The 11,396-nt window shown below is 40.3% G+C and overlaps 2 protein-coding genes across 2 annotated transcripts; one reads left to right on the top strand and one right to left on the bottom strand.

The window, feature by feature from the left end:
• Positions 1-339: 339 nt before the first annotated feature.
• ublcp1 (ubiquitin-like domain containing CTD phosphatase 1) lies at positions 340-6,362 on the top strand. The gene is made up of 11 exons (XM_078266099.1): positions 340-481; positions 817-1,100; positions 1,493-1,584; positions 1,991-2,076; positions 2,199-2,314; positions 3,496-3,594; positions 3,756-3,793; positions 4,015-4,113; positions 4,314-4,430; positions 4,535-4,662; positions 4,944-6,362. The coding sequence occupies exons 2-11, from the start codon at positions 947-949 to the stop codon at positions 4,969-4,971; spliced, it is 957 nt and encodes a 318-aa protein (XP_078122225.1). The 5' UTR covers positions 340-481; positions 817-946; the 3' UTR covers positions 4,972-6,362.
• Positions 6,363-6,551: 189 nt separating this feature from the next.
• Positions 6,552-9,941, bottom strand: il12bb (interleukin 12B, b). Its single transcript, XM_078266098.1, has 9 exons — positions 9,835-9,941; positions 9,476-9,569; positions 9,179-9,280; positions 8,799-8,978; positions 7,844-7,949; positions 7,555-7,724; positions 7,214-7,374; positions 6,973-7,091; positions 6,552-6,813 (listed from the first exon to the last, which is right to left on the bottom strand). The coding sequence occupies exons 2-9, from the start codon at positions 9,567-9,569 to the stop codon at positions 6,786-6,788; spliced, it is 960 nt and encodes a 319-aa protein (XP_078122224.1). The 5' UTR covers positions 9,835-9,941; the 3' UTR covers positions 6,552-6,785.
• Between the last annotated feature and the right edge of the window lie 1,455 nt (positions 9,942-11,396).

Below are 11,396 nucleotides of genomic sequence, written 5' to 3'. Positions count from 1 at the left end.
AGAACTGTGCCTGTATCCAGTAATTATTGCATTATCGGATTTCTGATATAATGATAGGCTAACGTTACAGGATCCATTGAAAAAGTGCAAACACAAGAACTTGTCTGTTTCAATGAGAGATAAAGTCAGAAGCATAACATTAAAATAAGCCACACTTAATGTTGTTATACTCGTCCACAACTTTGTTTTCTTTCTTCCTTTATCTTTTCTTGTCTTTACTAGATTACATTTAAGGATGAAGTAAGTGGCAGCTATTATCAAACGATTGTATGTTAATCTATTGAAATATGGTCACTATGGTAACGAAGCTTTTTTTCTACGTCACTACCGGCAGGATTCGGGACGCCAGGAAGAACAGTCAGTGTGCGCCGCTCGATGAATGAAACTGAACGGCAAACTTCATTCATTCATTCATTCATTCAACTTTCCGACGAAATTTGACAGTGTTTGCCTAGCATTACATGCTAGCTTGCTCTACCAAGTAAGGATACCCAAACCGTATAGCTTAGTCAGCTAATGTTAGCTACTTGGCTCGTTACCTCGCCTGTTTACATTGTTGCTAGTCAGTGTTAGCCATTTAATGCTAAAAATATCAACATCAGGAACTGTCAACGTGTCTGCTCTGATTAGGTGGCATTTGGCCGTTGGGTATTGAATTAGCCAGCCAAAACTACACATGCTTAACAAAAGTGATGTCATGTTTTGCTCGTTGTGTTTCACTATTAGCTACTTTGTATGTTTTGTACAAGCTACAGCCAGTTACAGCGTGTCATCCTGACACTTCTGTTATTTTGCCTATTCCCCTCTCTCTGCAAGGTGTACGTGTGTATGTTTGTTACTGTAGCTGGAAACATTTGCTTAAAAGTGTGCAGTCGTCTGTGCGCGTGCATACGTGACTCCAGCTGCAGCCAAGTGTGTTTATGTGTGTGAAGAGCCTGTGTGTGCCATGTCAGTATCCGTGATCATAAAGTGGGGAGGTCAGGAGTACTCCATCAGTTCTCTGTCTGAGGAGGACACAGTGATGGACCTGAAACAGTCCATTAAGACCTTGACTGGGGTGCTGCCAGAGAGACAGAAACTACTGGGACTCAAGGTCAAAGGTGAGAGGGCATCAGTGGTCACACGTGCGTTGTAACGTGGTGGAGCTAGTGTAAATAATGCCATATGATACCCAAACCAAGGTGGACAAGATTTCAGGACTTTATTTCCCTTTGTGCCTTTGCATTATGGTTAACTGAAAAAAAGATCTGATCAAATAAATCTACCCCTACATCTCCCCAGGCTTTGGCTATGTTAATCCACATTCATAACTAGCTGATGTTTTACTTGTACAAACATGTCCATTTCTCAGTCTGTTACCTGTCTGAGTGTCAATTTGCTTCACCTGTCTGTAGTATATACATTATTTCTATTTTTTGTAATTGTCGTGAGGTTTGCAGCTAAATTGATCTCTCTCTTCTCCTGTTCTTTCTCTCTTTATTCCTGCCTCCAGGTAAACCTGCAGAGGATGAGGTGAAGCTGGGCTCTCTGAAGCTGAAGCCTAACACTAAGATCATGATGATGGGTACCAGAGAGGAGAGCCTGGTAAGTGGCATGGTGATAGAGAAGTCAACTGACTCCAAATGTATCTGGTTGGAACTCAGGAGTAGTTGTCCAGTCCACAGGCTAAGTGCCTGAGTGTCACCAGCTAATTTGCAGTACAACCAGAACATGATATTTATTCAAAGAGTAACATTAGAAACATGTTTTCTTAGTTGTTAATTAAGACTTTGGGTCACTAACTAGCTTTAATCAACTCGTCAATAAGTGGTTGGTTAAGTGATGATTTAGCTAGCTGTTGACTACAGTGTTATCATTTTTGTCCAACTGATTGGCTTGTTTGCTCTCTGACATCTAAGGTCTTACTTTTTGCTTATTTACTGTGTTGTGTTAAGTGTTCCCCTTGGCTGACTGGTAAACTTTAACTGTGCATGTGTTTTGTTTTGTTCAGGAAGAGGTTCTAGCCCCTCCCCCAGAGAACGATGACGTGGTCAATGATTTTGACATCGAGGAGGAGGTCATCGAAGTGGAGAACAGGTTAGATATTTTGATGGGATTTGTATGTGTCTGTGGCTATACAGAGGCCAGATGAAATTTATGAGGGGGCATGAGCATATATATCCGCATGTGTCTGAGAAACAAATGTTCTATGTGTCTAGAGAGGAGAACCTGGCTAAGATCGCCCGCAGAGTGAAAGACTATAAGGTGGAGGAGATGAACCCTCCCAGAGAAGGCAAGGGTCTTCTGGTACTGGATGTGGACTATACACTGTTCGGTGAGTGACACTGACATTTTTCTCTTTAAGAGTATGACTGGAAAACCAGTGACTTCATGGCTTGTTAAATCATAGCATGCTAATAGTAAACACTGTGCGCTTTATCTAACTGTACCTTACAAAACATTTACTTTAATACTGCATCTGAACTGTCTCTTCTCTTCATGTGTGCAAATTCGTTGTATGTGTGTAATCTGAGCAATGTTCACAGGGTTGACGCTTTTACAAACAAATAGAAAATGTTGACAGATTGATACTAGTGTTGTCACGATACTGGAATTCCTAACCTTGATACAGTACCTTGAAGAATATCGATATTCTATACCATTTTTGATACCACAGGGGGAAATTGACACAAAATTGAGGGCATAACATTTTAGATTTGAATTAAAAGATACATTTAACAACCGACCGACCAGGTTTTCCCTAGGTTTCTGGAGGGCTTAGGTGCTTTGGTTGTGTGGACACATGCAGGTGGAAATATCACTTTTCTACTTTTTACTCAAGTTGACGACAACTGGAGTAAAGCCTTACCTCCACTTCACCTGGTTCACGGTCTCCTTGCCTCCTCTCCTGCCCGCAGAGGAGAGGAACAGAAAAGCTAATGCGGCCATAAATGACAGCAAAACGTGGCAAAGGATTGTCAGCATAGTTTTTATTTCTTTTGATTTGGCTAAGGCGCTGTGAAAAAACATTTAGGGGCTGCGCCTAAGTGTTACAATGGTAGGGACAACCCTGATGACTGTAGTAAATAATTATTAGTATTTCCAAACAGCACTCTTGCTGTTTTCAACCCAAACCAGTCGCAAAAGCTCTGCACACCATAACAAAACCCACAAATTATTATATTCAACCAGAGTGAATGAGACAAGTGACAAGAAGACAGCACTGTAAGTGAATTAGAGGAGACAGGGCTATGTGGGCACTGCAGCGATGTGTGTCAACTCGCTGTTGGAGAGAAGAGAAAGTATCAGTAGTGCGGAAAATGAGTATTGAAAGCGTTTGAAAAATATCTTTTTTTGACAACACTAATTGACACAAAATCTGTATTTTGCTGACTCCTTTTGTAATGGCTACCTGTAGAACAGGACACTTTGCAGAATATACAGGCACTATTTGTCAGCCTATCAGTTGCTAGTTTAATCTACGACACTATGCATTGATGTGTTGTGTGTGTTTAGATCACAAGTCGTGTGCAGAAACGGGTCAGGAGCTGATGAGACCATACCTTCACGAGTTTCTGACATCAGCCTACGAGGACTATGACATTGTCATCTGGTGTATGTCTCTTCTCCTATCTCTGCTTTTTTTTTTTTTTACATCTACTAACTACAGTACATATCTTATGGGCATTTATTGTTTTGGATTTCCTCTGTGTGCTGGTACCCAGCAATCTCTGCTTGTGGAACAAGCATCTTACACATGTGCTTTCTCTCCTTAGCTGCTACAAGTATGAAGTGGATTGATGCCAAAATGAAAGTAAGTATTCCACTTGTGTTCTTTTTGGTGTTGTTGCTCAGGCTAAATTAATGCTACCATTACTGTACTGTACCCTTTTCTGCCAAAAGGTGGCAGTGTTAATCAATGTAACCCACAGCATTTGGGTTCAAAGGGGAACAAAAGATAACAATACTGCCTGTGTGTGTGTGTGCGCATCTGTGTTTGTTTGTGCGTGTGTGTGTGTGTGTGTGTGTGTGTAGGAGTTGGGAGTGACAGACAACCCTAACTACAAGATTACGTTCATGTTGGACAGTGCAGCAATGATCACAGTACATACCCCTAAGAGAGGGGTTGTGGAGGTTGGTACACACACAGTGGATCATAAATGAAGATATTGGCATGTTTCACTGCTGCAGTTACACATATTACTGATGTAAACAAATCTTTTTCAGCAGAAGAAAGCATGTATATTTAAATGTAGTTGTAGTGCGGTGTGGCTTTTTTTTCCATTTGTTTACCTTTTGATTATGGATTGTGTCTTTATTTGTGCTGTATCCAGGTGAAGCCCCTGGGTGTGATATGGGGGAAGTACGGAGAATTTTACAACAGGAAGAACACCATTATGTTTGACGACATTGGACGAAATTTCCTCATGAACCCACAGAATGGACTAAAGGTAGGCAGCCAGCATTATCGCCATTACTTTGACCCCACCTCTTCCTTATCATTATCAGCATTATGCACAGCTTTTTCTGAATCCTATTGTGCGTGTACGCGTAGATCCGACCCTTCATGAAGGCCCATCTTAACAGAGAGAAGGACAGGGAGCTCTATAAACTGGCTCAGTACCTCAAAGAAATTGCCAAGCTTGATGACTTCAGTGGACTCAACCACAAACACTGGGAGAGGTAGGAACACATATGCCAAAAAGTAATAATTGTATAGTAGTAGTGACATAATGCATGGTTGTAGCACCTAAGAAGTCCCTTATACAACAAAATAATAAAGAGAAAACAAATATGCCGATATACCTAACACACACATACTTACACATACTTTGAGATTGATATAAATTAACCTAAATAGATCTAAACTATGAAATAACTACTACGTGTGTGTGTGTGTGTGTGTGTGTGTGTGTGTGTGTGTGTGTGTGTGTGTGTGTGTGTGTGTGTGTGTGTGAGTGAAGGTACCTATCTAAAAGGCAGCACCACTGAAGAGGGACTGCATCCTCTGCAAAGACTTGGGCTGGACGCTACCATCCCATTATCCAGTTCTCTCACACACACACACACACACACACACACACACACACACACACACACACACACACACACACACACACACACACACACAAACTTGGCTATTACAAGCTCTTTATTACAAACCTTACTACAAATCCTACACTAACCCTGCAGCCACCAACACTCAAAAGCTCAGGACTGAGATGGGCTTCCCAATTTATATCTTTGCATGTTCTCTCCTGAATCACACAGTTTTCGCATTTATTACAATAATAATGGCAGTTACCTAACGTCAGTTACCCGTGCGGTAATCGTCAAATACACCTGGGTTAAAAAACTACCCCTAGGTTTGAGGCCGCATGCCACGGTCAACCATGAGCCACAAACATCTACAAACCTACTTCAGTCAGCTGTCTAGAATACATCTTGAAGCCCACGGCTAAATAGTACCTGAAAATATTTGAGATCTTTTAAACCTGCTTGGTCTTCTAGATGGGTGGGGTTTACAACATTTTCACATTATCGGTAGTGTGAAGTTGCTTGTCTTTTACTAAAAGGTAGACATACTTTGCTCTGATCTCAAACTGATGCCTGCAACTGACACAATTTGACATATGCAATAATCCTCAGAGCTACTGTGACATTAAGAGCTGTTGAGATCAAGACTGGTTGAAAATATTTTCATCAAAACAATCAATGCCATGTGCATGTTTTGATGGAAAATGTCTTGTATGCGGGGGTCACTAGACACAGTCCTGTGGGTTGGAGGAGGCTGTACATACTGTAGGCACACAAACAGTCAGGTTGGGTGTGTGTGCATATTTGCCCAGAAATGTATTTGTGTTTTTCTGTTCCATTGTTACGTGACAGCTTGGTTGCTGGAAGCACTCAGATACACGCAAAGGGTCGGTTACATTTATTTTTTTTTTTTTTTATATGTAGAATTAAGTAGTATATGTTTTGTTTACAGCTTTTACTGAACAATTTAGGGAAAATGATGGGAATGCAAGAAACTGACAGCACAAAATGTGCATTTTCCGGGGTTTTTTTTGTAGCTGCTTTATTAATGAAATGAATATGTCTGCACTTATTGTCAACGTTGATTTTAAGTTATGGATGAAGAAGGGGAAGTATCGGGGGAAGGTGTGTCCCACCCTATGATCAAGTAGCACCTGAAGCTCATGGAAACATCAGGAATGTGATTTTTTTTTTTTTTCAAATGTCAAGTTTACAGCTCTTTTGGACATTCAAGTCCTTTCCATTTCCTTTCTTGAGATGGTTTCTTGATCTGCTTTTTTTGTGTTTTCCTCATCACATCCCTGACATCCTGGCTGTAAATATGACAATAAACGTTTTTTTTTGTATCTAAATTGCCTGTTCATTGTTCCTTAAGTCTTGTAAAATGTGTAGTCACTGAATATTGACATAGTTTACAAAAATGACCAATACATTTGAGATATACAAAAATTGCAGTATTTGTAATGTTTAAAATGTATTATTAAATGTTAGGAAACATTTTAACAACAATTCTGAAAGGATAGTTGCAAAGGGCATAAAGGAATGAGTACTTTATTTCAATCATATTACAAATAATATGCTTAACATTATATTGTAGTTCCATAGAGACAACTTAAATAAGTGATCAATAAATACTGTACAGGTATACTTTCACTCCCAAAGCACAGCACCACTTTTGTGCATTGCTTTTAAAAAACGGGAGTTAGAAAAATGTTTTCTTGCATCCTGGTGTTCTTCCATCCTCTATGGCTACAGTCCAGTGACAGAAACTAACAGACTTGTGTATGTTTATCCACTCTGGAGAAAGTATGGAACGAAACAGTATGGATCAGATCAATGTTGGTGGCATGACTTGGTATTATTTGGATCAAATCATAAACTAACCCAAAGTATGTCTTTGGTAGCAAACCTAGTGAAAGCAGTTCTTACTCCCAATGGTCCAAGTAATATACTTACATGCAGTGGCTCCAGTGGCTAAATGGCCCTTTGGTGAATTTGTCTTGAGCTCGCACACAGAAAACATACTTATTGGGTTTGATGTTGACCTTATATGTTGTTTTCTCAATGGTGACATTCTACACAAGAGAAGAGGCGGAACATTAAAGACAAAGACATGTGGTTTAACTGGAAGTCAGCTTAAGCATTTTTACACTAAGTGTAACTTGAATCTTATCTATATCATGCTTGTATTGATTACCATTATTTCATTTTTACTGTGACAGGGAAATCCTTTTTGGACCACCTTGACCTGGAACTGCAGACCAAAGTAGGTGCAGGGCTTATCCCAGGATTCAGGGTAGTTCCAGCTGAACTCCTTCCCATCAGTGATGTGCAGGTTAGGGAGTTTTGCTGGCCTCACTAAATAGGGGGAGGAATGAGGTGGAGAAGGGTGAAAGGGTGGGGGAAACAGTACAGTGACGTTGATGTGGCAGGATTGTAACAGTAGGCAAGACAGAAGGGAATTAGGGGCGAATTAATGGAAATGAGGCCAAATTACACTACTACCAATAACACAGACATTAACATACAATCACTTACCAATCTCTCTCAGGTAGAAAGTCTTTGTGTAGGCCTCGAGGCGAGAGTCGCTGTGTATGTAGATGGTGAAGGAGACACGGTGCTGTTCCTCTTTGTATGGGCAGTTGGCATCCTTGCAGTGAATTCCTGATCCATCAGCATCCAGCTCACATGGAATCTTTTCTGAATTACTAGATTGAAAACAAACTGGTTGTTAAAATAATATCCAGACCAGGATTCGTGAGCTACATCTGAGTACATTAAATGAGTAGGAGGAGCATTGTGTCAGCAAGTGATATTTTGTCCTCACCGTTCTGCCTTCACCAGGAGCACAGCAGCGTTGGATCTGGTAGGTGATCTTTTCCAGGTGCAGTGGAAGGAGCCGTTATAGTTGTGGGCTGAACAGTAGATGTGACCTGGACCGGGAGAAACAGAAACACTGTTAGCACTCTGAGGCTCTCCCTCTCTTTGTGTTTAATGCTGTTGTGAACAATTTATCTCTCAGTTTCTTATGAAGGTCCCAGCATTTAAACATTAATGAATCATTGCAAGATTAATTAATAAAATTACTGAACAAGCCAGACAACTGATGAGACAATTGTCTGCTTCAGCCTCTTCACTATATTTCCCATTTTGTTCCATCAAATCAGGCACAACAAAGGTTTTTATCTGGAAAATCTGAAAGATACTATTGTGGACTAGATGCAACAAGTTTGGTGTCTTTTTTTGACTTGCACTAACAATATGGTGATGCGTGTGACATAAAAACTTATTGTGTGAACCTTGGTATGGTTTGTTTATCCTACAGCAAATATGTCAAAGTATAACCATGAATTCAACAAAGACTGTGCTGTCTTACATGTTTTGCTTTCTTTCTATTATTAATGTTTCCTTTCTTGCAATCATTGTGTTGTCTCGTTCCTTTTCCCCTTTTTCTGTCCACTTGCGCCCCATCATTACTCTACCTCTGCTCCTCCTTTTATCCAGTTTCTTTTGACATGTGCCCCATCGTTCATCTTATCTTTTGAATGTTCTTGGCTTTCAGGCAACAACAGTCTATTTCATCTTATCTCCCTCTCCCACCATCTTTCTTATATCAACTCTTCAGTGACATCTACTGTATCCTATGTCTCCTACAGTGAAATACCTCTCGCCAGGTCCAACTACACAACAAATCTTTATCTTTCTCTGTTTCTTTTCTCTCAATGTGTGTCTGCCTGCTTTGTTCTTCTCCTCCCTCACTCCCTCCATCTGTCTTATCTTACCCTCTTCAGGGAGTTCTTCCAGAATGACAGTCCTGTTGTCTGGATCTAGTTGGATCAGGATAACAGTGTGGTTGAGGTATTCTCCGTCTGGACCGAGGTGACAAGTGTAGTTTCCTCCATTCATCTCCTCCACCAGGACCTTGACCTGGTTCCCCTCCAGAGCTGGTTCAATCTCCTCGCCTGAGACAAGGACGTAGATCAATATAAAAATTATGCTTTAAAATGTCATAAAATCACTGAGAAAAATGACCATCTGACTAAAGAGAAGTTTATCATTATTGTATCGTATTGTATCGTATTGTACATAGCATATTGGCACAGGCACTAATAGAAGTACTGTATTACTAGTAGTTATAGTAGTAACAGTTAAGTTGTATTACCGTTTTTCTTCCAAACGACAGGGTGGTTTTGATAAGCTTCTCCACAGGTCAGAGGAACATACACACGGCTACCCAGACCATAGGGTACTCTCAGGACCAGAACTAGATAATCAAAGACACACAGACACACACACACACACACACACACACACACACACACACACACACACACACACACACACACACACACACACACACACACACAGATTGACTTGAATCAACATTCACTATATGTGGGGCAAAGAGACAAATGGAGAGGAAGAGGGATATTTAGTAGTGAAAGGAGGAGTTACCAACCATTATCCATTAGAATCTCTATGTTTTCTTGGTCGCTGTCAGAGCTGGCGTAGCACAATCCAGCATACAGGACTATAAGGAACAATGCACGCATCTGGAAGAAAGGGCAATAAGTTAATATAGTACAGGGATTGGAACCACACTTGTATAATTGATTTATAAACAGGCATTCATTTAATTATCTTATAAGGATAAGACTCTTAAATATGGTGAACAATTTTCTTTAAAAAGAGTCTGGGACTAATGTTAGAAACAGGTGTTAACCTCAATATATTAGAATAAATATCTACTTAATAAAGTGCTGGAGAAAAACAAACAAACAAACAGATAACAGAAAATGAGTGTATTAGCTTACTTACCTTGACTACTGGACTTGAATTTCACAACTGCAAGCTGATCTGATAAGGTTGCCCCAGAGGTGAAGTGGTGTGAAGTGTTAGTGTTGCGAGTATGTGCATGCTGTATATATATGAGAGGTTCAGAATTTCCCAGTAGAGGAACCAAATCAGTGTGTGTGTGTGCGCGTGCGTGCGTGCGTGCATGTGTGTTTGTGTGTAAGGACTACAAGGGCAGATGACATGAGATCATGATCTATCCATCGGTTGGAAACACCAAAGGACAATTTTTATTAATTAAGAAGCAAAGGCACAGCTCAACATTATTTCTTCACCCATCTAACTCTTCAGTTTCATAGTTTGTTATACCTGATTTACTCAGTTGTGAGGAAAATGACAAAAGCCGAGGACAAAAGTACAATTCATTATATACAAGTATATTCGATTGTGAGAATTGTGTGCATGATTTTGCAGCCACACTGACCATTGCGGAGGAAGTCAGGGACAACAAATGAGACAGCAACCTTTGGGAAGGGGAACTGGAAAAGCACAAGTGTTTGCACATGACAGTGTGTGATGGTGTATCAATAAAACTCAATAGGTACCCTGGAAAATGGTCATGAGAGTTCTCAGGAACAAGAACAAGAAATCAAAAGTGACACCTCTTTGGAAGTAGAAAAGAGAATAGTCACTGGGATGAAATACAAATGTATTAGTGAAAGGTCACATGTAGGGCTCCTTAAATTAGTTTTGTTAACAAAATGTTCTTTGACCATGTAGAAAAAAACCAATGTGTAAATATCTCATTTTGGAAGTTACCTGTACAGAGTGATTGATGGAGGACTTTCCATTATTCATTCTGCTCCCATTTTAACCACTAACATTTAACTGTGCCAGTGTAGGTATGTCTGTAATGATAACCAGCAGACCATTTCCTATAAGTACACCTCTAACTTAATTATAGTTATAGAGGTTTCTTTTGATTCAACATTGCTGTGCATTTATAAAAAAAAAAAAAAAAAAAAGGTAATAGATGACTATTGCTCGGGGTTGGTGTGCTTTTTGGTTTCAAACAGAAGCAGGGGCGATTCTAGGACCTGACCTTTAGGGGGACACAGCCCCTAATGAGAATGTGACATGTGACTTGCAAAAGTGTTAACCCCCCCCTCAGTAATTTCATTAGCCAATAATCTCTGAGCTAGCTACTGAACAACAACGTCAGCTAACGTTTTTGTGACACTATTAACACAATGATGGAACTAAACCTGACACTTTATAAGTCACAGTAATAACGACCACTTTGTAAATTTGACACAATGTTCTAACGTTATCAGTTTTAGTTGCTTACGTTTCAATTTGGGTTCTAATCTGCGCCATGACATTACTAACTTCATAACCCTAACCCTCACAACCGCACTCCTGCTCTCCCTCTGACAGATTAGATAGAGACTCAGCCAAAGGCGGGAGTCTGGCACAACCACCTCCGATTGGCCAACGCTACGTTTCTGTTAACCCTTTCCTTGAATGGGTTTCAGGTGCGTTGCATCGGCGACAGCGACACAGGATATTAAACCTGTTTCAAGCCC

This window comes from Sander vitreus, chromosome 13 (genome assembly GCF_031162955.1).
Source record: "Sander vitreus isolate 19-12246 chromosome 13, sanVit1, whole genome shotgun sequence".
NCBI classification, from domain to species: domain Eukaryota; kingdom Metazoa; phylum Chordata; class Actinopteri; order Perciformes; family Percidae; genus Sander; species Sander vitreus.
Note: the sequence above shows the minus strand (reverse complement) of the source record. Positions and strands in the feature narration are given on the sequence as shown.